Here is a 27,877-nt window from a genome sequence, read left to right on the forward strand (position 1 = left end):
TTCTCAGTGAGTTCTGTTTACTGCCTGGCAGTCGATGCTCAGTGAGTACTTATTGAAGAATAATGGCACTGTTGATGATTACAAAATCCCGAGCTTACAGCATCCCTCCACTAAGTGTGAACATTGCAATGCATTTTCCCATAATCCTCTGCCCCCAATTTAACTAATGCTGATGATGAACAATATATAACACTTACCACAAGGACTGCCCTAACCAGAAACCCTTCAAGGTAGTTATCATGATAACTCTATTTTGCAAATGAGTAGTGGAAGTTGAGAGAAACGAAGTCCCTTGTTAAGGGTCATGCAGCCTCAGGAGGTTCTTGTCAGACAGCCTGACTTCAGAGGGCAGACATCCATCTGTTCTGTGTTGCCTCGGGCAGTGGTGGCTGTCCATATCTATGAAGTTTACTTTTTTTTTTCACTTCTTCCCTAGTAAATGTCTTCTTTATAGAAAGGAAATTAGAGGCTTTGCAGATGGCTAGAAAACAATCGGGTCTTAAGGGGTAGACTGGGCACAAAGCTTCATTTCCCAGTCAGTAAAGGTAGGAGCACGGAATGGAGGGAGAAGGGTACAGAGCTAAGGTCTGGAGAAGAGATAGCAGGGGCAGGGAGAACAGGTTCAGATACAGGGGAACAGGATGAAGTAAGGAAAGGACCAGGTTCAAATCACCTTGGAATACTTAACAATACACCTCACTCCGAATAACAAACTCAAAATCCAGGTGGTTCCGCAGAACCTTATGGACAGAAAGTCACCTGCATAAAGCTTCGTAATTACAGAGCAGGAGTCAGTGCCTACTTGCGTGAGAAAGAGGCTCGCTTGTTTCCTGTCGTGGACATGTGGACCTCAGGAGCCGAGATGCTGCCTGTGCTGCTCGAAGAGCTAAAATCTGCTTCACTGCCTGAAAAACAACAGGAGAGAGAGAAAGAGAGAGAGGCATGAAGGGAAAGAGAGCCAAGAACAGGCGGCCAGCGCCCTGCCTCCCAGGGCCCAGCTCCCTGAGCTGCATGCTCTAACCCTGCAAGTGCCAAGATTCCAGAGCTTCCAAAAGCTTTGTGCTTTCCTCGGGGCAGACAAGAGAAAGCACAAGCACAGGACACCATTTCATAAACACACTAGAACAGAAGGACAGGCAGATGGTTACTCAAAGAGCCAATCTCCGGCAGACTATAAACAGTGGCCCAAGCAGGGCAAGGAATTCCAAGTCCCCCTGGGTGGCTCTCACCAACAGCTCACACCACCCAAAATGTAAGTAATCAGAAGAGTACGGATAGGGCAAAAGTAGTTTTCCTAGCTTTTATCTTGGAGCTGTTGCAGTCAGCTCCTGGTAGTTGAATTTGGCACCTCCAGCTTAGAGTCAGCCAATCAGAAGCAGTCAGGAGAGGCACTGGCTTCAGGAGTGGCTTGAAACAACACCGTCTGATTACAGACATGATTTTCTATAACAGCAGTTTAACTGTGTGTATATCTATTTAGGAACAGAATCTTAACCAAAACAGAAAATTGAGATTTCCAAAGAGAGTGACAATAATGGGACGTGTGAGACAGAAACTTGGGATCTGAACTTCGAAGTGGGATTGTTAGTTTACAAAGGTAAATGGCTTTGTAGGAGGAAGTGACAGTTGGGTGTGTGACTGGAATAGCATGCTGTTGGAATCATGTAAACCCATTCTAATAAAAAACTCTAGTTGCCTCATATCAATACTGGAGTCATTTCCATTGGTTTTCTAGGGAAGTGAAGGGGAGGGGGCAGAGGCAACAGAGACCAACAGAAATGATAAGACAGGATGTTTCAAGACTTGAAATTGAACATGGCTTTGGAAATTGAATCTAGGTACATTCTGTTTGACTTTCTTGCTCGACTCCTACAACATAATTTATATGTTGTATTGGCCTAGAATCCAGAGCCAGCTCCATTTCTGAACTGAGGGAACTACGAATGATCTAAATCCTTTCATTTCTCACAAACAGTGAACAATTATTATCACCACAATGACTATTCAGTGCCTCTTAGATCATCAGCTATGTATGAGGTACTTTCTGTCATTCAGTCTTGGCAATTTTGCAAGGTTAAGACAGACATTAATTTCACTGTTCTATTATGGAAGAAATGGAAGTAAATTGACCCTAGGCTCATGGGAGGTTGATCAACAGTAGGATTAAGTCTACAGAACACATCTTCGATACTGTACATCATCCATGGGAGGGCAGAGAAGGAAGCCAGGGGATCAACAGACATTCTGATATCAACTAGAAATTAGCATGAAGAGCCTGGTACAAGGAGCAGCCAGAGTCGCTGTGTCCCAGCTGTGTAAATTCTGATAGGTTTGCTTACTTCCACCAGTGGGAATAGTGGATCATAGCAAGACAGAGAAAAATCCCTACTAAAGCTTCCAGAACCCCTCAGGGTGCCAGCTTCCTTTGGAGAGAGTCATGAATGACCTGCTACCAGAACAATAACTTTCCTTCCCAGTTCTTGACAGATTACAGTAACATTTTACTGAGACCCAGACCAGCAATTCCCTTTGCATGGTAGAAACTCTCTAATGGTGACATTATTTTCAAAGCTCTGTGAACTGAATTGTTGTTTCTGCATAATACTCTTAGCATTTGGCAATCTCAAAGACGAGTGATTGGTTGTGTGATCTGACAACACACTATTCTCAACGTCTTGTTTTCCCAGCTTTGTCTGCTAGCAGATCATCAGGTTGGTTACTAAGTGTCAAAGATGGGCAATTATCAGAAATATGTCATGTGGTTAGAGTTTCCAGGCCTAAGGTATTATTTTCAAACGTGAAATTATTACTTGGAAACACCCGGTTTTCATTTCATAAAAGACATGCAAAAAGCCATGAGATGTGACAACTGCCTGCATAAAAACAGAAATTCTTGAATAGAAACAGACCATTACTAAAAATTCGGAATTTTTACTAAATATCTAGGATGTCGTTGATCTCTTGTCATTAGGTCTTCAAGCTAAAAGATTACCTTGGTTTAACATTTTATTGCTACTGGAATTCTTACATAATTTCAGAGCCTAAGGTCTCTTTGTTCTAGTACATTCTATCTTATCTTCTGCACACCTGCAAAAGATTAGGAGCCACTTCAAGGTGGCCCATAGCTGCAGCAGTACTCAAAACCGTTCAAATGATATGGTAGTGAAATTATGCCTATGCTACTTCCTACCTATTTCAGCTGATGTTTTTTTTTTAAATATTTGTAATTTGGGTGCTCACAAGAAAGCTCAGTGGATAAAGGTACTCGGTACACATGCTTGAAGAAGCTGCACCAGACTGGTATCCTGAGCTTGAATCCTAGAACCCAAGTAGAAGTAGAGGGAATCAAGTCTACAAAGTTAACCTCCTACGGTCATACATGTACACATCCACGCATGCACGCAATACATTTCACAGAAATTACTATTTACTGAAGATCAACAAACTTTTCTTTGTGAGGTTTTAGTTTCATTTTAGATGGGGTCTTACTGTGTTGTCTAGAGTAGCCTTGAACTCATGAACTCAGTTGATTCTCCCATCTCAGTGCATCCTTGGACTATAGACACATGCTACTATGCCCAGCTGAGAAAGCTAATTTTATAAACAAAATAATAAAGAAAAGACTAGAGACCTTGACTTGCCATTCACTTATTAGTTGGTAGCAAAAGTCTAAGGAAGAAAAAGCACCCAACTGTCTGCTTTAGCATGTGCCACTGGGCATTGCTGCAGACATGTAGTTCATGGTAGCTGCTGGGTGTTTCTCCAGAGTAGCTCATCTGGACCACAGAACCTAAGTGTTACCTCTGCACTCTCTATGGGGATCTTAGGAGAATTACTTCATCCCTTCATGCCTCAGCTCCCTCAGAGCAACATCACAGGCTTACTGTAAGCCATTAATATATACCTAACCGAAAGCTTAGACATATGCTTGCAAACACAGCGTAAGCTCTAAATAAGTATTAAACATGGTTTTTTCTACATATTGCTTATATAATTTACATAATTATAATTTATTCTAAATAGTATATGTATACTATTTAGAAAACAGTGCTTGTTATTAAGGAAAAAAAAGTAAGTCTATAAATTCATTGTGAAATGTAACATTTTGTTATATAGTATTCAGCATTCACACTTAACACACTATCATGTAGGCTACTGTTTTCTCCTTATATAGTAAAAAAAAAAATCTATGAAATATAGCATACCTTAACAAAAATGAATAAATAATACTCTACTTACATTTGTTTTCTATTATTAGAAGCAAATGTTATGTACCAGGAACTATTCCAATAATTTATTCCTCATAATAACATAGACCCTATGAAGTAGAGGCAGGTGTCATGAAGTTGCCTTTTATAGTGGGGAGGTGCACAGATTGACACAACTAATAAGCCAAGGCTGAAGCCAAGGCTCAAGATCATCTGATCCTAGGGACCCTGCTCATAAACACAGCTAATATTCAATGAATACACTTGATCATAGGAATTCATATACTTGTTTCACTGGCTGATCTCATTAAATTCCTAGAAGAATTTTGAGACAAAGGCTATATTAAACTGGAAGACTTAACACCTACTCCATTTCCATAGAGATTTGGCAATATCACTGGCCTGTGCAGTTTTGTGCCCTAGAGAATATTTGCCTCATCATTAGTTGTTTGTGTGTACCCACTTGGAAAGTCTCTGATGTCACTGGAAATATTCTGACAAAGCACTAGAAACGATTGCTTATTGAAAGTTCAGACTGAAAGGCTGACGGGAACTAAAAAACTCATGTCATCCCCCATCTGCAGAGCTTTTGTCCCTGACCAAACTCATCATTGGCCACCTGCATTGGTGACCTTCATGATGACAAATTCCTAGAGACTAAGAGCCAGCAGCAGATACAAATTTTCAGGAAAGAAAAAGCTACATCCAAAAGTTCTGGTGGGTACTGTGTTTGCCTCTTCATTTGGTACCATTGCTGTGTTCTGTAGAGAAGTTTTGTTCTTCCTTGTAATGCTAGAGCTAAAAGCACTTGGTGCAGAGGTGTCAAGGTCCTGGACTTAAAGAAGAAAAAGGAAACAAATTTCAGCTCAAGCTGAAAACTAAACTTACTTTTAAATTAATGCTTGTGTTTGAGTCTTGAGGATGATACTTTTAGGCCTGATTTTGGAACATTATAGGGTCCTTATGCATTTGAACACATGGTAATCCTGTCTAGTAAGCATTGACAAGTCCTTCTAAACCACCCATGAAAGTAGCTGCAAGTCTTCTGCATCCTTTGCCATTACAATTATATATTTAACTCATGTTTGCCTTCTATACCCTCAGTTCAAATCAATGCCGATTCCTGTTCCCATTCTCATTTCCTCCACCCTGGCAAATACACAGTTATTCTCTTTAACTGCCTCTGGGTAGGACAGAGGGGTCACTTTCGCTGGAGTCAAGCACAGCATCATGGAATAGCTGGAACAGTGCACACATAGTTACTACAGACACTACGGAAAGCCCTAAAGCCCATTTGCTGAGGCTGACTCTTAGCTGGGAAGGCTTTGGGGCTCAGTCACAGACAGCATCTGAGAAGTAAATACTCAACAGCCAAACAGAACCTTCTGACTCCTTAGCCATCTAAGGCTGCTGCAAGTGCTGTTCAGAAAAGGAACTTGTGATAAAACCATTGGAGGCAAAGGCTTACTTATATTTTGAAACAGAAATGTTCTTTAAAAGCTGTAAGTATAATTTTCATTTTTATTATTATAAGTTCAGAAATTGTTTACTTCTGTTGTGACTGACAATTGTTGGAGCACCCATGTAGTTAAATATGTAAACAATAGCACTATATACTAAAAGAAAGTTAGACTCCTTCAATTTTGTTTATCTCAGGAGCATCTGAAAGATACTCTGAGTGCCTATTAAGAGTGGGTGACTAAATCAGGAAGAGGAACTGCCATGGGGCACACTGCAATCATGGGAAGAGTAACATAGGAGAACAGACATGAGAAAAGCTTGAGAACTGTTATTACATTAAAACTAGATACAGGATTATAGGTGTGGAGTATCTCCTTTTGTTGTAAGCAAATCTGAAAACCACATGCAATTTACTATATTCTAGAGCACTTTCTCAAGGGGTAATAATTATCTGTCAATTATGGCCTCCTTTGGGTATCATAAAGTAACTTGAGAAAGGGCAAATACAAACACATTTTTACTTTACTATCATTCCTGGTCATATGCATATTGTTCTTATCACAAAAAATATAAGTGTGGTGACACATATAATGTTTTACTTTTCAAATAATTGAGACATTGAATGTAGCATTGCAGGCCTTTGGAGTCAAGAGACCTTTAAATCCAGGGTCTGAATCTCCATTTGGAAATTGGGCAGAATATGAAGAAAAAGTCTACTCCTCCTGAAGTTCCATTCCATGGGCTACACAGTCAGTTATGACAGCCATTTAAAAAATGCACATTCCTATGTTGCTTCCTCTTACGTCTTCAGAACTGGAATATCTATGGGTGTTGCCTAGGAAAATCCATAACTGTTAAGTTCTGTGGTGAGGGTTTGCCTGCTAAAGTATAGTAATCATTAACTTATTGACAGTATGGGTATTAATGCATGTATCAAGCATATTCTATGTACAAATTCATGTTCTCTTTACAACAGCCATACAAGGTTGGAATCGTTATCCTCTTTCCTACAGCAGATACTGACATGTGGCAAGACAAATGGTCAACAAACATTTGCTAAGTAAATAATATATTAACCTGAGACAGAGAGAGAGACAGAGAGAGAGAGACAGAGAGAGAGAGAGAGAGAGACAGAGAGAGAGAGAGAGAGAGAGAGAGAGAGAGAGAGAGAGAGAGAGAGAGAGAACATATCTAAAGCTTAAGAGAGATTTTTAAATTTTAACCAAAACCCCAAAACTAAGAGGCTGTGACTTTGGTTAAAGTATTCACTTTTCCCTATGTTGCTGAGCTTTCTGTTTGCTTTGTTTAAAGTTCTCTCATTCACTCTTGTTCAACAGGTGCATCGCCTGAATATCTGCCAAGAACAGGATGCCGAGCCAGCAAAGATAAGGGGATAAACTGGGCGGAGTTGCCCATGACCTGTGGCTCTTTTAGAGACTACTCTTGGATACCACCTCCCTTACATTCTTAGACCTTGAAAGACACCTGGCTAGGTTTCTGAGTGCTACAATAACTTGCCCTGAATTTTTCTGAAAGCAAGACTCAGACCCAATGGCAATTCTACAACTTCTTGGAGTAGCAGCCTATGGGCAGTCTACTTTAGAATTTTCTGTCTTTAGAAACTGTATGTACACATATACACACTATACAGTTTTGCTTTGTTTTAGGAGCTCTTAATTGAACTTTTCCAGGGGAAACTACTGTGGATATCAAGTGATTATAAAAAATATATGAGTTCAGCACAGGACTTATTGTAGATCTTTCTCAGGGGCAGGCATAATATTGTCGGCAATGTCTTTTGATCCTTGTACTGTAGTTGTGGTTTTACTGAAACAATAATGAAAATGTATTGAGTGTTTGCTGTATACCTGGCATTGTTGTCATTTCTTAGTAAATTTCGCAGGAATTTCCTCAACTGTTTAGTAATAGTATTCATATATTCACTCTCATTTTATAGGTAAATAAAATAAGATAGAAAAGGCGTAGATGTTCAATATTCCACAGAGAACACACACACACACACACACACACACACACACACACACACACACAAGTTCTTTAACCAGGCAAACCAGGCAAATTCGTAAAAAATTTGGGATTCAAAGTTAGTATGACTTTGTAGTGGACCCTTAAGGCTTAAAGGCCCTCATGGTCCATTTTAAAAGAAGTCATAGATTTGGAATGGTTTGTAAACCAATCTTTTCTTTGATGTAGCCCATGTATCCATGGCAGAGATATTGAACAACAAAAGAAGGACCCTCAGATAGGGCTCTATTGCCTCTCATGTGGTGAACAGGCTTGATGGCAGGTGGACTCCAGGAATTGCCCAAACCCCCACTGCTTTTGGACGAAGTACATACACAGTGGTCGGTCATGAATTTCATTCTAATTGATTATCTTGAGGACCTGGTAATAATGGCACATCTTTCCTGAAGTATTTTTCTAACTTACATGTTAACTTGTTATTTATCCATCAGTTTGCTGGGCTAAACAGTCTCTGCTCCTTTAAACACATCTAGCTGGAAAGGATGTTGCTTCTATTTAAGAAGTGTTCATCTGGTGTTTACCAAAATGAGATGGCTGCTCTGCACGTCTGGCAGGAAAATCTAAATTGGGGAAGAGGAGCACAAAGGTGGCAGTGATGAGTGGAAGCAGAGTGCCCTGTGTGTGGGGGGGGGGGAGGGATGGAGGAAGGTGAGGAAGGAGGGGAGGCAGAATGTGGACAAGATGCTGGCAATAGTAGAATTCAGGGAAGGGCTGTAACTTTAAGTCCAGAATACAAGACAGAAAAAAAAAAGATGGACATATTTCTTCCACTTTTAGATCTCTTCATCCACTCTTTTCGTGTGAAGACAGTAGTATTATCAGCTTGTATTGCCAAATCTCAATGAACGAAAAACTCCCACATGCTGGAAATAAGACAGCATAAAATTTACAACTCACTGCCAAAGCATCCACCAGGATTCTGAAATAGCTTCTCATTTCCGTACTTAAGCACATTTACAAATCAACTCTGAAATCCAACAGCCTTAAATGTCTCTCCTCATCTTTGTCTCTACTGGTCATTAACATCCAGGATACAGCTCAGTCTCCTGTGCACACTCAGCCTCCAATTCACCCTTCATAGCAGCAATGAGAGCATTTCAGCTCAGAACCCATCAAACAGTGGCATTTCACACTGACCCACACTCTTGACATCCCAGAGTATCACTCTTTACCCTTGTACTAGTGAACGTATCTATGGTATAACACTGGAATCAGCCAGGCTCTGGTTCCTACCTCTCCGTGTCCTTTCATGCTGGCTCATGAATCACTTCTTGTTTTTATCACTTGTATGTTTAATCCTCATAAAGCTACATTTAGGTTTTTTTTTTTTTTTTGCTTTGTTTTGTTTTATGTTTTGGGTAGCCACATGCACTAGCTATGTGGCTTTGAGAAAAGTTCATAACCTCTCTATGCCTTCCATTCATCTGTGAAGGGAAGATTACCATAGGATGTGTCATGCTGAGTTCTAGGGTCTATGTAAGCAGTGTAGGTAAACAAAATAGTGTCTATGTCACAGGATTGCTATTATCTTAATTCTCTTCTTATAGTCACCCTCTCTGAATCACATCTGGATCCCCAACCTGAATGGAAGCAGACCCAGGGGAAGGATGTGGAGCAGGAACTCAGGAGGGTTGAAGCTCTCATGGCATATGGGTGGGAAAGGAGAATTCAGAACAGACATGAAGAAATAAGTAGCAGACACTCTGGCAAAGGAGAGTAAGGACTCCTTTTGCCTTTAGAGTCTGAGAAATTATGTGAATTCTTAGATCTTAACTGTATTGGTTGACTGAACTTGTCAGTGTTGTGAGAAACTAAACAATGAAGACCCACTTAGTAAAGCCTTCTGGAAAAGTCTGTGGTCCACAAGCACCTGCTGGAAACCAAGAGTTCAACAAGGTGGAGACATCACTAATTTATATTTTAATGTCCTACAGTTCTTTTGATGCCTAACAAACAGCAGGTGGATATCTGATCTTTTGTTTCAGGAAGAAACAAAGATCACAGTTGGGACAAAGTTTTCCTAAAGAGAGCAACATAGACTACTTCTGGCTAAAGGACTAGGACATCAGGCAGGAGGAACATAGAACTAGTCAGCTTTTGAAACTATCATGACTATTGGAGACAATAACACCTAAAAAGAGGAGCAGACATGAGGAGAAGGAGCCAAGTATGGAAATGATGACATGAGAAGAGATGACACTTACAAGGCCACAAAGGTAACTTCGAGACAGGTGAGCTTAAAAATCCTCCTGAATCAGTTTCTTATTGATGAAAAAATGAAATGGATTTACTATCTACTTTTTGTTCTATTTGTTTTGTTTTGTTCTTTGAGACAGAGTCTCATGTAGCTCAGGTTGACCTTAAACTCAGTATGGGACTGAGGATGATCTTGAACTTCTGAACCTCTACCTTCTACTTTCGATCTTCCAGGATTATAGGTGTGCCCCACCATGCCCTGCTTTTTTGGGGTGCTGGGGAGTGAACCTAGAGCATTACTTATGCTGAGTAAGCACTCTATCAATTGAGATACACCCCAACTCCTAGATTTTTCAATCTGATATTTATTTCATCTACAGGACTCCAACTCCTTCCCATTTTGTTTCCAAAAGTCTAGAACAAATACACATATGACAGATCCATAGGGATAAAGAAATGTTCTACAGAGCGGCTGCCCTTATACCCACTTCCATCTCATTACAGAGGTCAAAGAGTTCAGAAAACAAAAGCAAAACAACGTAGAACACCACCAACCACCACCTAGAAGCTGTGCTCTACCCCATCCCACTTTTCAGGTCCAACGTGGCTGTGGTCATGCTTCCCTTTATGATACTTCCTACTCGACTTGGCCCTGAAACATCAAGATGTTCTTCATGGCCTGGTGGCCTTGTCGGTGTTTCCACAACTCTGTCTCTTGCTTTGACAAGGAGAAAAGTGGACGTGAGGAGGTAACTAAGTTACTGGATTTTGCATACAATCTCTCTGAAGGAGACAACTCTGGTCACAGGAAGGTGAAGAGGGCAAACAGGTGGGTGCCATTGACCATGACAGCTCAGAGCTTGATGCTACTTTTCAGATCAAGCTCTAGGACTGAGCTGAAAGTAAGGGAAATGTCTCAATTTTAAATGAAGGCTTTGTTTTGTTGGTTTTATTTTTTTGAGAAGAGAAAACCACCATTGAAAGATCTCTATGAGAAAACACCCGACCTGCTTTAGAGTAGTTAAAAGCAAAGTGAAGATTTTGTCATGTAAGCATCCCTGAGCTAAAGCTGGTGCTGTGCCAACATGCCTTTGGGGAGTTACATAACTGCTGGCAGAGCAGGTCAGGCAGTGATGGAACCTACTTTAGACCAGTCTTGTTCTAAAAGTCACCCATGATCATCCTTCTAATTACTGTGTGATTCTTGGAAGATGCATTGAAGTCACCTGGACACATGTCTCTGACTCACTAAGAATGGTCTTTATGAACTTAAGTAACTTACAGGTGGGACAGGGCTCAGTACTGATGGTCCCTCTAGGCCTATAGAAACTCCAGAGCCACTGCTCTCAGGCACTCCTTGCCTGAGATGACTCACGAGGCAGTTTTCTCAGAGGCTGCCTCTGACAGAATGGGACAGAAGGTTTGACTGTTATTTCAAATATAGTTAGACACTATAGTATATATTTTGGGAGTTGTTTTTTTACACATTTTACATCCAAAATGTGAAATTTTAATGAATTTTACTTGGCAGAGTCTTGACTCAGACTGCCTGTGTTCCATGCAACTGTCAACTCTCTCTCTGCTGGAGTGTGTTCTAGCCAGCAGGTTTGGGGGTCATCTTTCTACTCTTCTATTTAAGGACAGTGTGACCTCAGGCAATTGCTTAACCTCACTATGCCTCAATTTCCTCATTCCAATGAAGTAATTAAAGAATTCCTTTTGCTTGGCATTACTGTGGGCATTAAACATCATGATGTTTTCCTTAATTGCACAATAAGGATTCTTTATCTTCATCATCAGGTTGTTGATCTACGTGGAGCCATGCTTAGTATGTCTGCTGCTAAACAGCTTCCCTCAAAATTCTTGCATAACAGGAATGAGCCTGCATGCTCAGATAGGACAACGTGTTATAAGCATGTTTTAAAATGAATTATCAGTACCACAACACCGATTAGATAAGGGTTTGTACTAGTGCGGTGAGAGGAGTCCCTGTAACAGTGTCACCTGTAGCACCTCCATCTTTGACCCGAAGTCCTTGTCCTCCTCTTGGCTGATGGAAATGTCTCTCTAAAAATGCCATCATGCCATCATCCACTTTTCTTCTTTTACAAGTGGCCTCAGTGACTCTTTATGATGAGCTAGTATGAAAACCAGGATCTTGTTTTCAATGTATCAACTATATATTGTCGTCAGATGTTCAACCCTGCACGTTGATCTGCCTCCTCCTTCCCATCCTGTGTGCTCTACCTGAACCTCCATTTCTTTCTTTTTTTAAAAAATTATTCTTCCATGTATTACACCCTGACCACAGTTCCTCCCATCTTCACCTCCTCTCTTCCTATCCACTCTTCCTGAATTTCCCTTCAGAAAAGGGCAGACTTCCCAGGGATATCAACCAACCATGGCAAGTCAAGTTGGAATAAGACTAGGCACCTCCCCTCATATTAAGACTGGACCAGGCAATCTAGGAGGAGGAGAAGGGCCCCAAAAGTAGGCAAAAGAGTCAGAGACAGCCTGCTTCCTCTGTTAGGAGTCCCACAAGAAAACCAATTTACACTAATGTAACATATATACAGAAGGCCTAAGCCAGACCTGTACAGGCTCCCTGATTTTCAGTTCAGTTTCAGTAAGCCCCATGAGTTCAGGTCTGTTGATTCTGTGGGTTTTCTTGTGGTGTCCATGACCCTCTGGCTCCTACAATCCTTCCTCCCTGTTCTGCAGTGGGATTCCCCAAACTCCGACTAATGTTTGGCTGAAACCACCACTTTCAATTTCCAGGCTACACTCAACCGTTGGATGTGACCCCAGATACTTTGTTGTTGATTCTGTTCCAAAACATAAATTTCTTTAGCTAATTCACTTAAGCTCCTCTGGGTCACCTGTGTTATGGAAGACACAAGTGAGATAAAGTTCACTGACCTTAGCGTGACCTATTATGCCTATGCCACACTCTCACACATGATGTTCCTTCTGCTAGAGTTATTATCTTTACCTCAAGGCTTGTCTATTACCTGTTCTTCAGGTCTCAGTTGACCTTTGACCTTTACTGGATTCAAGAAGAGAGTGGGTGCCCCTCCTTTATGGTCTTAGCCTCACAAGCTTTCATCACCTTGCATGGTTATTGTGGATATGCTTTAACATACTTGTCCGTGAGCTTACTCACCGTCACTTCCAAGAGAGCAAGGTTGCAGGAAGTGCAGTTACCCTGACAATTTGCACTAAAAATTCCTTTGTCAGAATTCAGTGATGCCTCGTGGAAGGGGATGTGACCAAGCTAAAAAAAATCTTTTTTCCTATGTTCCCTTAGGTTGAATTGACAGATTGATGTTAATTATATAAAAAAAAATCAATACTTCCTTCATACTATCTACATCCACCTTACCCAACTCTTAAAACTCTGTTAAGGGTTTGTGGCTGGAAGGCCTGTGTCTTATTCCTCATTGTATCCCCAGAGGCAAGTATGGTCCCTGGAATCCAGTAGACTCAAGGAATGCTTCATTGAGTGGTAGAGGAAAAGCTCTGATAATGCTTAGGTATCTGATCCCTTTCAGCAATACTACTAGTTTTTTATGTAATTCCAGAGTGGTGGCAGGTTGGAAATGGGGGAAATATGCAGGCTGTAGATGAAGGGACAAATTGTGAAAAAAAATCACCCCCCATTGACATTGGTGTTGATCAATACAAATTATAGAAAAAGTCCCATATGAATGCAAAAAGGAGCCAGCAGTAGTTCCTTGTTCCTTGAGAGCCACATATGAAAAACACTCCTCTTTTCTGACAGGGTTAAGATTATCATATAAAGCACATGTCTGGAATTCAGTAGACACTTGATACAAACATTTAAGATACTCTGACAAACAAAGCTGCCATGTGTACTGGATGATAGCACACTTCGGTACCCAGAGAGGCCTGACTAATGAACTACCCATCAACCTCGAGGGAAACCTCTGGCAGTATGTCACCCTGCTCTATCCTCATCCTTATCCCATTTAATGTGCTTAATTGATGACATGAACAGAAATGTGGAAGGCATAGCACTGACAGCAGACTACAGTTCCACAGGCCTGTAATGGATAAGCGACAACAAATGCCAGTGCTGGATAACAATGCCACTGTAAGCTGTGTGTCCTCAGAGCCTTCTTGCTCAAGAACCCCACTTCTGCTGTTCCCTTGCATCCTCCTATTCCTAGAAAGAGAAAGGATAAGGGACCTGAAGTTCTGAGGGATGATGAGTGTCCCCAAGTCGGCGCCAACTCGACTGAGTCTGAATTCCTCCCAGTTTGGGAGCTGAACATCACAAGTCACAAAGATCTAACAGCTGGATTCCAGGGTGAGGACATTTAACTCAGCTTACATCAAGTATGTGCTGTGTCTTGTACACTCTAGGCTCTGTGTGGGGCAGCAACTTGGAGAATACAGTTCTAGCCCTCAGGGAACTGGCAGAGCTTACAGTCAGCCAGCTAGGCTGCATGATGAACATAGCACACTGTTCTGGCTGGTTTTGTGGGTCAGCTTGACACAAGCTAGTGTCATCAAAGAAGAAGGAGCACCAGTTGAGGTAATTTCTCCATGAGATCCAGCTGTGAGGCTTTTTCTCAATTAGTGACCAGTGGGGGAGAGTCCAGCCCACTGTGGGCGGGTGGTGCCATCCCTACAGTGGGAGTCCTAGGTTCTATAAGAAAGCAGGCTGAGAAAGTCATGGGAAGAAAGCCAGTAAGCAGTACCCCTTAAGGTCTCTACATCAGCTCCTGCTTCCAGGTTCCAGCCCTGCTTGAGTTCCTATCCTTACTTCCTTTGGTGATGAACAGTGATGTGGAAGTAAGTGTAAGCCAAATAAACCCTTCGCTCCCCAACTTGCTTTTTTGTCATGGTGTTTCGTCACAGCCAATAGAAACCCTGAGTAAGATATACACATGCACACAGAGGGGACAAAGTACACAGAAGAGGAAGAAATTGTTGGTAAGAGTGAGTGCATCAAGGCAGTCAGCTCTGCAGTAGGGATAGGTGCTGCCTGAGATGGGCATGGAGCATGAAGCAGAAAGCAATAAAGGAAGAGACCTGAGTTCAAGAAACAGGGCCAATGGAAACTGAACCATGGAAGAAGGGAAACAGGGCAGGTGTGCAGGCCATTCAGTTCTTTACTTGAATGAAATACAGTAATCAGATGAGAAAAACTGTAGTCAAAATGGGAGTTTTGTATCAAGGCATGAAAACTGAGAAAGCCACGCTTTGGAAAGAGGGACGCAGATCACACTGAAGGCCATCTGTGAATGAGGTCATGATATGAACCAAGTTATGCCTTATGAAAACATATGATAACATGGTCGAGGGGGATTGCTGGGCAGAAATCAGGACAATGGTTACAGTTAGAAGACAGAGATCATGTTAAAGGAGAAAGAGATGAGTGTGAGGTCTCTTCTCTCAGAGCTTGTATGTTTACAAAATTAACTCCTAGTATAAAAACTGTGCAAAATTCCAGGTGAACAAAAGAATTTAACGGGAAAAGTTAAACATTAAAAATATTTTCGCCTTGTACTGCACACTTGGCAGCACTGCAACCTACATAAAGAAACAGCCAAAAGGAGATATGCATAAACCCACTCAATCAAAGGGCAGAAAACCCCCTCCAAAAGATGGAAATCATTTCAGTCAGAAAATGGAAAATCTATCTGGTACACAGCCTGAGGAACTACTAAAAGAAAAAAAAACTGAATAATACAATCTGAATGGCTTGAGATAGTCAAAGATCAATGCTGGATTTATCCCTGTACACTCTAATAAAAATAAAACAAATTACAGAGTATGGGAACAAACACAGATGGAGAAATGCAAGTTCACAGGGTGGTTGCTTTCACTGTGACATTTGTTTAAGGAACATAAACAGAAAAGAGGAAAGGTTGGATAGTGAAGTCATGTAGAAATTTTTCATGGGGAGGGCCTGATCACCTTCAGAGAGCTTCTAGATCAAGCAAAGGGCTCAAAAGAAAACAGGTACAGGGTAGGAAGAGTGGGCCTTCTCTCCCATCCTCTGACACCTGGTCACAAGTACGGTGCTGTCACAGTGCTAAAGATTACACTGTGTCTGAGTGGGTGAGGGTGATGTCAGGCACAATGAATGATGGGAAATAATGTTGCTAGCTGGGATATGCTCAGAGACTCCTTGGTCAGAAATTCTACATGGGCTGTTTCCTTGCCTCTTTCTGCCTCCAGGAGAACCAAAGAAGAAACTGCAGTTCTTCGGGGACATGTGTCTGAGATGCTCTACTCTACTCCTGCTCTCCTGGAGCTTGGGTGCAGGCAAGGAAGTCTATCTCCAGCAATGGGCTCTAGTTCTGTACCCTCCATCACTGTCTATCAACTGCTAACCATTCCTACCCTCAAGCTCCTCCTAAGAGTCTCAAGCTTCTGCACACTCCCCTTTGCCCCTTCCTTCCCTCTAAAAGGGCTTTCTGCTTATTTTAATGATACATGTCTTTTAAAGAGAATGACGGGTACTCACAATTAGATGATGCTCTGCCCAAAGATGAGCTCTGCATGTCTATGGATTGTTTTAATGGAACCATCCCCAGGATCTTATTCTCAGTGACAGCTGGCACAGAGCAGATGTTCTCAAGGCCAAGCTTTTGCCTGCCCAGCTAATCTACCCCACCCTCTGTACAAGCTAACTTTTAAAGTCAAGTGTACTCAGTGTTCTCTGCTCTTTCTGCTCCTTCCTTCTCCACCCCATGATGTTTTATGAAAAATCAAAAGCCAAGGAGAGCCTTACAAACAATGAAGGCTACTTTCTTCATGGCCACTGGAGAATGTCGGCATGGTAGCAAAAAGAAGATAAGCAGGGTCTGGAAATGCCAGGAGGAAAATGCCCCCAAGGAATCGTATCTGATGTGACATTCAGGTGCTTTACAAGTACCCTGAAGAGATAAAACAAGGGTCCAAAGGACCAAGCCAACTGGAATTAGTCAATAGTACCTTGCTGTCTAGGGGCACAAAAATACCTCCTAGGCTCAATTGTGCCTATTCGAAAGCATCCCTTGAAGACCTATGAAGTACAAGGAATTGGGCAAAGAAAGAGGATGGAAAGGTAGAAAAAAACATTGCTTTAGGGTTTTTTTTTTTAAATGTATCTTTGAATCTCATCATATTTTTCAAGAATATGTGTTCAAGGTGGCAAAATTATCTTGAAGTGCAAGGAAATGAAACAAACAAACAAACAAAAAAACCCCACATCTTGGTATAATGGTCAGTTCTGTTGTGAAGCAGAGAATGGAATATGGGAAGACAAGGGAGGTTTTCATGACAGCAGTTCTCCAGATGGAAAGAGGTGGCTGTCATGCTTTCTAGCTCACACTGTCACAAGTGCTCTTTTCTAGGTACACATCATGTGCAATGCTTAAGAAGAAAGAAGTGGCAAAATCTAACAAAACAAACTATAATGAAGTGACTAAGAGAAAGGACAAAATACATGGGAATGATTGACAGAGCAACACAGAAAAAGGATGGGCAGTGGAGGGCAGGGTAAGGGAGAAGAGGAAAAGATGATTCTTGTTCTAGAGAACCGTATATCTCCGTACAGAACAATTTAGAAATACCACTTAAATAGAACCCAGAGACCATAATAAAAGCGTAATATTTTAGCGAGCAGCACTAGTGTGAAGCTGGGCTCAGCTCTGTTGAATGGTGGCAGACACTGAGGGTAGAACTGCTAAGCTGTAGAGCTCTAGCCAGCTCTCAAGGTACAGAGTTTGGCAGCATGGAGACAGTGGTGCACTCTGTAAATCCAAACCATTTCTCTTTATGAACTCTCTTCTACGGTTATGGCTGTGATCCTTCCCTGATACTGCTGCTCAGGAAGAAAGCATTGGATGTCAGGCTGTAAACCAGGATCAGGTTCTGGCATAGAAGCCGTTGCTCAAAAACAGTCAGGCCTGCTCCTAGTCTACAACAGAAATCAGATCTTCCTGGAAGAGACCTGTGGAGCTGCTTATCTTAGTAGCTGAAGTGAGCACAAGAAACCAGACTCAGGACTATCTGGTTTCCATATACAATGTCATTCGCTGCATCAGCCAAGGGAACACCCCTCCACTTGAACAGCCACAAACTCCACTGTTGAAAAAGGACTCAGCATACAGAACCGTTAGCCAAGACTGCCTAATGCTGCAGGGGTCAACTAATGATATGACAGCAACCCAAACACTTAACATACAAACTGTGACAAGCTGCCCAAGCATATGCATGCATGACTAACAACAACAGTAAAAATAAGAGCTTTTTTTTTTTTTTAGACCTGTAAAATAAAACTGAAAGCTGCTTTGTGAATAGGGATGATGTTAAAGATTTAATTGCCTTGGAACATTAGAAAAGAGGCTTATTCTTATTAGATCATCTGAGTGACGTACATGTAAAATTATGCTTAGCAAAGTGTAGGTGGGGTGTGTGGATCTACATTGCTTCTGAGTTCTTAATCTCTAGATCCACCACCCCGGCTCATTTTTTATTCAAGTGGGATAATGATATATTCCTTTTTACACACACCACATTCTTCCCAGGGCAAACAGATGGAAGAAATAGAATATGCCAGAGAGAAAAGCAGAAGTGAAAAAGACAAAATGAAAATAAAGTTGCAAAGTATAATCTAGGTCAACTCTTCGAGTGCTTTAAAATAAGCACCAGCAGGCTCTGCGCGTATGGCACCACTGATTTCTATTTTTCATTCCATTTATTTATTTATATATATATTTTTTGATTTAATGTCATACAGAATTAGTGCAGAAGGAAAACTCTCAGCATGAGGCCTGTTTCTATACATACTAATCAGTCATTTCCCATCCCTTCCTCTCCACCAGTCCCTGATCTTTCAACTTAATGCAATTACTCTTTCTTCAAAATACTTTATCCACTCCACTAACCACGAATGGAAATATTTTCAGAAAGTGAGATTAGAAAACCCAAGCCCAGATTTTAATTGTTACATATTCAATTCGCTGCATAAATATGAACTAGAATTGTTCTGTAGCTTAGCTTCCTTCACTATGCTTCCACCCTGTAAAAGCTTCAGGAGCCACTGTTACCAGCAATGCAATGAATTGGAAAGCATTCTGTTATGGGTGTGTAACTATTTAACAAAACACAAAGCAACCTATTTGAAGTGGACAAAAAGTCAAAATGTTTCACTTTGGGATAGTTATATTCTTTTGTACACTGAAACTCACAACTCCCTTCAGAATTCCAAGTGCGTGTAAATTCTTAGTACAATTAATAGGCTGAAAAAAACTGTTCAAGCTGTTATTTAAAACCTCCCTTGACTGCTCTGTGGTGTCACAATCATGATGACTATGCTTATAGCAATCTTACTATAATACTACCTAATATTTATAGGATGCCATATGATATCAAACTTACAAAAAAAAACCCTAGTCGATTGACAATGTTTTTGTCTGCACATTTTAGGTAAAAGATATTCTGAAGTCAAGAAAACAAACACACACACACACACACACACACACACATACATATGCACATATACACATAAATCACATACCTTATACACGGTACACATACAATACACCATACACAGCACACACATACTCCCATGCACACACACATACAGCACACACACACAAACTCACATATACATCATATATACATCATACATGCCCTCAATATACCACACATACACACACATACACACACAAACTCACATATATACCATATACACACTATAAACACACACACACACACCTTACTTTCAAAGATAAAGAAGAAAGAGAAATTCATTAGCTACAGATATATATATATATATATATATTTGCATATTGCTGTACCAACTAATGGAAATGGTGCTTATAGAACAAAATATTCAATTGTTGACCTAAAGCTTGACCCATGTGCAAGCTGGGAACATAACAGTCATCAGTACATTCATGCTTTCTCGGGTGTGGGACCTTCTGTCATTTGGGCCAACCACCACTTTATGACTAACTGTTGGAAACCATGATACCAAACAGTATGTCCTCTGCTTGAATGGCCATGAATTATGGAAAACAAATTACTTTGCAATCTAGCACAACGTTCTGTGCTTCTCTCTCTCTCTCTCTCTCTCTCTCTCTCTCTCTCTCTCTTTCTCTCTCTCTCTTTCTCTCTCTCTCCCTCTCTCTGTCTCTCTCTCTCTCTCTCTCACTAAATATCAGCATCTTATACTTCATGGCTCATTTTTGTTTTTTATTTGGAGTCATTATATGCCACATGCCTATTAAAGATGTTCTAAAAATCTTAATTTTACAGTTTTAAGACTATTTAACTAGAGTCAGAGTAACATATGTATAGCCATTCTAATGTTTCTACTAATAATTTTAACACCATGGGCCTTAATCATTTGCTTTGAACATGAAAGGCACTTTAAGATGACTCACATGTTTTAAACAGTGAGAATTCAACCTTTACACTGTTGGAATGTGCAGTAAAGAGAAAATGTTCCATCAACTCAGACCACACAGAGAAAAAATTTTCCACACTCCAACTCATAGACATGAAGAGTTTCCAAATTTCTACTGGATGCCATGGAAGAAAAGTAAATTAAAGTAGGTCAGACAGACATGCTCTGAATATTTTTCATAGTTAAACAGCAGACATGGGCATCTTTCACTAATTACAGAAGCTGACTCTCTTTCTTGATAATAAACGCATCACATCTCATCCTACACACAGGCCCACTGCAAACCACCATGGGAGGTGCCAATTAGCGTTAATTGTGGCCGTGCTTGTCTATTCCCCTAGCTCAGACACTCATAATGCCATACTCACAATTTACAAATGCACCATGCAATGCTCAGAGGAAAGAGAACATGTTAAAATATAATCATTCAGAGTCATTTTAAACTTAACTTTTGGCATAAATTCACATACACAAGCTCACAAAAGATGAGGGAATTGAAACAACATACGTAGGGCATTAAAGAAAATAAGCCTTTAGTCATTGATCCTGCATTCAGAGTACCTAAATAACAGAGTTCAAATTTATTTTCATTATGTATTTTTATCCTATTATAATTAACTTTACACATATACATGTACACATATACATACACACATGCGCGCGCACACACACACACACACACACACACACTCTGATCCAGTATAACCATTTACTTACTGTGACTAACAATACTTACTAAGAGAGTAAGCTCCATAGACTTTCATGGCAAACACTGCCTCTGAAAGCAGCCTCCCACCACAGGCTGGGGTATGTCTTTTGCAGAAATACAGTGTGTGCAGCTCATCTCTCAGTAGAGTACAATCTCAGAGTGGGGTTTCCATGGAGACGGAGCCTCCTACATGTGTGTAGGGCAAGGAAGTTACTCTGCTGGGCACCATAGCAACAGGAGGCAGAGGGAGAGCTGGCCTATCAGGGAAGAGCACTGAGTCTTTTCCCTGGCGACTGCAGCATTTCAAATGAAAGCGTCGCCCTTGTGAATGGACACAAAGCATTTGCAGAAATACCAAACTGTCAAATGGAAGCAAACGCTTGCACAACACTCATAGCTAATCCTTTGGCAATACGAGTACAAAGCATGCAACCGTAATGTCCAAGCAAAGAAGCCAGAAATGACACCAAACACCTACAGTGCTCTAAATCCAATGGCAAGCATGTGACATTTTGAGGGAAGATCTTGGGCACATTATGAATTACAGCTATTTAAGTATGCAGGTCACTTCACCATGCTGCCAGGCAGAGTAGAGCAGGGAAGCTCTGTTGTTCTGAGAAGGAGAAAATGGAATCTGGGGTTCTCTGGGACAACTGTAGGAACACTTTCCAAACAGGAGCTTTCTAGAAATAGAGTACTCCTTGAGATCAGGATGATTCTTAGCAAGGCACTGCAGATAACAGAAGCCCAACTGGAGGGGAGTATTCAAATGCCTGGAAGTTGTGTAATTTGTAAACTTCTCCAGTTTTTTTTGGATTATAATGAAAGTGATCATCCACTGAGTAAATCCTGTTTGCCAGGCAAAGGGTTTCCACTGTAACACAGCATTCTGTCCAATGCTAACACTGACAATTGCAAAGATGGAGGCTATGTATATTTGCATGCCAGGCCATGTGGGGCTTAGGCTCTGTGTTTACTCTGCTACATTTATGACCCCCATAGCACTGAGGAAATGGTAAGGATTCGTTATTTCTCCATACAACTGAGAAAAAGAACGTTTCTTGACATTATATTTTCCCTTCTGCTAGCCCTCCCTGACCTGCTCAAGGGTGACCTAGATCGCACTACTTCAATGTCTAAATATAAGTAGAGTACCTCTTTCCACAATTACCTCTCAAAGAAGCAGGGATCTTTGTCTACTGAGCCTTCCCAAGCCTCTTATTGTACAGTTCTCATAATTACCTTCTTTGAACAGAAAGTGCCATTTGAAAACCACATGTCAGTCTGAAATGGCCCATGTCTGTGCTGGCTCTGGCCATTCTCATCTGATGGGATTTCTTAAAATAAAATGAGAGTCTTAGATGTTAAATATTTAAAACCTACTTACTTTTCTTTCTTTGTTGAGGTTATAATGGAATCACATCACTTCTCTCTTCCTTTCCTCTTTCTAAATCCTCCCATATACCTCTCTTTGCTCTCTTTCAAATCCATGGCCTCTTTTTCCATTAATTTCTGTTGTTGTTGGTGGTGGTGGTATGTGTGTGTGCACATGTATGCACATGTGCATGCGTGTGTGAGTTCACATATATTTCTAAATATAACATGCTAGGTCTGTATAATATCATTTGTTTGTATGTTTTCGGAGATGACGATTTGATTTTGGATGACCAGTTTGCGTGCACTTCCCTGGGGAAGGTTCCCCCCCCCCCTCTCTCCCTCTCTCGTCAGCATTCCTTGGTTGCCTATAGTTCTTTGTGCAGAGTTGAAGCTTTGTGGTCTTTCCCTATCCACTTTGGCATGCTATTACTGTCCTTGTTCTGCTCATGCTGAGGCAAGAAACTCATCTTCTAGTTATTCCTAAGGAATGATATCCTGTACCTTTTAAGGATCACTTGCAAGCAATGCAGCAAGTGATTGTTGTAGAGATCACGAAACCCTACATCACTTGCTATGTGATCTCAGGCACTGAATAGCCTTTGGTAGTAAAGGAACACTCATATGCCTACAGGATGAGAGAAAAGCCAGTTGTCCTTCTGCTGTGCATGGACCACTGTGACAACTTGTTGGTTATTTACTAATGTCCATATCTTCAGTCCATTCTTCTATGATAACATTCTTCTATGATAACAGGTGCCCACATGACTAAGTTGTCCTGAGTTATAATTAGAAATGGCACGTGGCCTCTCTTTATTCTATCCTTAAGATGACCAGGTGCCTTCCATATTCCCTTTGTCCCTTCCCTCTGCCTAGTACACAGCAGGCACTATGTCCACTCAAGGAGGAGATAACTGTTGTGGCAGCTTAGCTCCCCTTTCATCCTGAATCACTCAAATACCTAACTGCTATTCTGAAAGAGACAAAGAATTGTAAGTTTAATCACTGTATTTGGGGTTATTAAAAACCTGTACCTTCACAATAAATGTAGGTTATAAAACAACCTATGAATATGAGTGCAAGACATGGATTCGATATTGCTTCAACTTCAAAGAAAGTGGGTCCGAGTGAAGATGATTTGATCTGAAAAAGTAAAAATGTAGCTCAAAAGATAATTGAGGAAAACTTTTAAATAAAATATAAGTAGTTGGGGCAGTGGGACACACTTGTAATCACCTGTGAGTTAGCGGCAAGTAGACACCTGTGAGACCAAGACTGGCCTAGTCTATATACAAAGTCCCAGGTCAGTCAGGGCTACATAGTAAGACCTTTTCTAAAAAATTATACATATACATTTCTATATGTCATATAGAAAGTCCTATATCTAAATCAATAATACAGCACAAATACTTTTAATTAAAACAAACATTCAAAATCACTTGTTACTTATGACTTCATATATCCCAAACTCCCTGGAGTTGGCAAATCCAATGCTATTAAGAAAATGAGAGCCAGCAGGGCAGTGGTGGCACACGCCTTTAATCTCAGCACTTGGAAGGCAGAGGCAGGCGGATTTATGAGTTCAAGCCCAGCCTGGCCTACAAAGTGAGTTCCATGACAGCCCGGGCTATACAGAGAAACCCTGTCTCGAAAAACACCAAAAAAAAAAAAAAAAAAAAAAGAAAGAAAGAAAATGAGAGCCTTGTGCTAAGTTATCTGTGCTGTATTATCTGTTCCCTCTAGTTCCATCCTGCACTTAGCCATCTGAATTTTATATCCTGGTCAGTTGCACTCCTAGGTAACTCAAGCTCCACGAGTTTTATGAGACATCTCAGGCATGTGGATCAAACCATGTCTCTTCTCTTGAGCCCGGACTTGGCCTCCCATCACTCTGACAGCACAAAAGTTACCTTTGCCTTCTTCGCTCACCACCCTGCCAGCCACCCATGCAAATCCCAAGCTGGAAAGGGCAGCCCCAGTTCTTCATCTCAGTTCTACATCTTCTGCCTTTTCTGCTGACTAGCCTATGACCTTGCTTTATTCTTACAACTGACTCTTATCTCAGTTTGCCCCTATGTTTCAGATATATCCTCCCATTTAATCTGGGTGATGTGAGAGTAGATACCACATGAGTCCCTCCTTTTCTCTATTCACTTAATGAGAATGCTGTTGCTACCATGAAAATAGTTCATAGATACGTATCAAGTGAACTGATAAGCCAGTGAATATGTAGTGGGGAGGCAAACCTAGCCCTAGCAGAAAACTCTTCTTAATTACATGATGAACTGAGGCTCCCCTTCCTTTAAACGCTCATGCAATGCTACAAGTATTCCTTCAAACATTTTATAGCTATGTTTCAGAAGCTAACCCCTGGTTGGTACCATAGAACCTATTTGCTGTTACCTGTTATCGATGTCCTAATCCAGGTCATGTGATAGAAGAATTTTACTACCTGATTTACCCAAGGAAACAGACTATGTTGCTGAATTCATAGATTTCTGTAAACCACTGTACAAGTCCAACCAAATGCTATACTGCAAACTCACTGCTAAAGTAAACAATAAACTCAGGTCACTGGCACCTCTATCTAAGTCTACAATACCTTCACAAAAAACCTCCAACCTCCCTCTTCTTGGATTTTGGATAATGTGACCTGTGATGGTTAGTCTCAGCTGTCAACTTGACTACATCTGGAATTAACGGAAACCCAAGATGCTGGGCACAACTATGAGAGATGTTTCTTTGTTGGATTGAGATGGAACACCTATCCTAAACCTGCATCATTACTGGTCAGATCCATTCTCATTCTGGGCCACCATAACAGCAAAAGGAAGTCTTTGCTTCTTGCCTGCTTGGCCTCGCTCTCACTGACAAGTTCACCAATCCTGAGCTGTTCCTTTGCTTGTGTTAAAACCTACTTTTGAAAGATTCCAACATATATGGAAAACTGGCAACTCTCTAGGAATTCCTTAGGACTCCAGCGCCAGTCTAGGACTACTGAGACATCTAGTCTTGTGGACAGAACAACTACCAAATCTTTGGCTTTTTCATCAAGAGACACCTATTGTTGGACTACTCAGATCATAGCCTGTAAGTCAATCATATACATATATATATATGTATGCATATGTGTATGTATATATGTGTGTATATGTATATATACATACATATGTGTGTTTGTGTGTATGTGTGTAAACAATATGCACATATATATATATACATATGAACATATATATGAACACACTCATATATATGTAAATTAGTTCACTGTATCAGGGTGTTCCTTTAGAGAACCCTAACTGGTAACACAGTCCTCCTCTCTTGTTACCACAGGATGTGGGACTGGCTCCAAGCTATTATAACCGTGTATTTTACCAAGCAGGTAAGTACGGAACTCCTCAAGTATTCCCATTGTTTTGCAGACAGACACTCTTCAATAAGTGTTTCTCCAGTGTGGAGGAAATAAAAAGTCCAACCTAAAATAATATATGGAGGGTTTATAGCTCTTAGTTTGCAAGTACGCATATGAAAGATGCTTCCAGGCTTATGTCTGTCACACGGAGGACTTATGAATAAGCTCATTGGTGAGTGTAGTTGGCTGTAGGTTCCTCCAAGTATGAGAGACCTGTGTGGCTTCCTCAATGCATTAAAGTAGTGAGCATCTGGCAGACCCCCAACTCAGTGGCTGCAAAGACTGGCCATGCAATAAATCCTAGGAGACTGGGATTTAGACAGCAGTTGCCTTCGAGAGGAGGATTATGATTCACTAATTCTTAGGGGAAGCCCATTAAGGTCCATTTGGCACCATTATTTTGATTGAGTATGTCATCAAAGTCACAGATGGGAGAAAGACATGAGAGTAAATATGTAAACCAGCCACAGAGATAAACACTTAAGTGTGCTCATTACATCCATGTTCCATGCTGCTGTCTTGGTCCTGCTGGGATAGTATGAAATGCTCTACCACAAAGCATTATCTGCCATATTTCATGTGAACATTTTCTCTCAGCATGAGAACTTCAGAGTCCCATTTTACAATCACTTCAAATGCTCTCTTGGAAAAAGTAATGACCTTCCTTTAAGAATCTAAGAAATTAGGATTTGCTCTTGTCTAATATTCCAGCTTTGTTTTTTTTGCTGTTGACCAAAAAGCAACATAGGGGAAAGAAAGGTTTACTGTGCTTTTAATTCTAGGTAGCAGTCTAGCATTCAGGGAAATCAGGTCAGGATCCTGGAGCAGAAATCATGGAGGACCACTGGCTACTCACTTGCTCTCTGACTCATGCTGAGGAAGCTTTCTTATGTATCCCAGTCCCACCAGCCTATGGATATTACTGCCCAGCATGGGCTAAGTCCTCTCTCCCATATTAGTCATGGATAAAGGTAAACTCTCACAGCCATTGAAACAGGCCAATATGATCCAGTCAATATTCTCTCTCTCTCTCTCTCTCTCTCTCTCTCTCTCTCTCTCTCTCTCTCTCTTTCTCTCTCTCTCTCTCCATATATACATACATATATATATATATATCAGATAGATTTCTGTTTCTCTATACATATATGTATATATATGTGTGTGTGTGTGTATTCCTATTCATAGCAACTGACTTTGTAGAAAATGGGTTCATTCATGAATAAATGAAAATAACTTAGAACTAAGACATTCCTTTAATGTTTACATTCTGTCTTCATGATTTATTTTAGTGATTTTCTTTAAAACACCTTATGTTCAATCTTCTGAAAGCAATTGATATTACATTGTCATCAGCTATAGTTGTCACCACCTACCCATGGCTATATTGGATAACATAAAATAACTAATAGGAATTTTTAGACATTTATAAATAATATGTGTTTATATGTAATATATATATGTCTTATGCCAGTACATCTTTTTAAATTGTCACACTGCTCTACTCTATTTAAAATTACATTTTTGGAGGCAGATCTTACAACTTCTGTAATAGTTCAAAGGAAGGAGTAGTTACCCCATTCAAAATCCATTTATAACCTCTGTGACCTGGGATGAGTTACTAAACATATTTGTATTTTATTGTTCCTAATTGCAAAATGTAGGATAGTGATATCTATTTTTTGTACTGATTTAAACTTAAGTGAGTTAAGAGCTTGGAATTTTGCCAAGGACAGTGAGTATTCAGTAAAACTTTCAGCTTTTCTTTCTATTGGTATTACTGGTAATCAGCTATATTTCAGAATGCTAGCCGATCCCCAAAGTAAATTTAATTTCAAATATTTCCACTTATCTATTTTAATATCAGAAACAGAGTTCAGTTTATGTTTGAGGCTATACTTTGCTGCTGCAGTCTTTTGCCTATGGCTGACAAGATGTGAGGAAATTAATTCCGTGCCAAGGAGCACAAAGAATAGAAAGTCGAGGTAGTATCTATGCAGAGCCTTCACCCATACTGACTAGTGTATGTGGTATGGGAATCA

The 27,877-nt window shown here is 40.6% G+C and overlaps 1 protein-coding gene across 4 annotated transcripts in view; it reads right to left on the minus strand.

Annotated features, from left to right (window-relative positions):
• The window catches only part of Sybu (syntabulin), a 66,633-nt gene that overhangs the window by 9,944 nt on the left and 28,812 nt on the right, over positions 1 to 27,877 (minus strand). For 3 of the 4 annotated variants that reach the window (XM_028766474.1, XM_028766480.1, XM_028766485.1), the window contains one exon: positions 803 to 905. In XM_028766474.1, coding sequence (XP_028622307.1) covers positions 803 to 905 — 103 coding nt within the window. Of the gene's footprint in view, positions 1 to 802; positions 906 to 21,079; positions 21,203 to 27,877 lie in introns of those variants that run through there. The other variant, XM_028766498.1, reaches the window with a different exon arrangement.

This window comes from Grammomys surdaster, unplaced genomic scaffold (assembly GCF_004785775.1).
Source record: "Grammomys surdaster isolate TR1022 unplaced genomic scaffold, NIH_TR_1.0 63, whole genome shotgun sequence".
NCBI classification, from domain to species: domain Eukaryota; kingdom Metazoa; phylum Chordata; class Mammalia; order Rodentia; family Muridae; genus Grammomys; species Grammomys surdaster.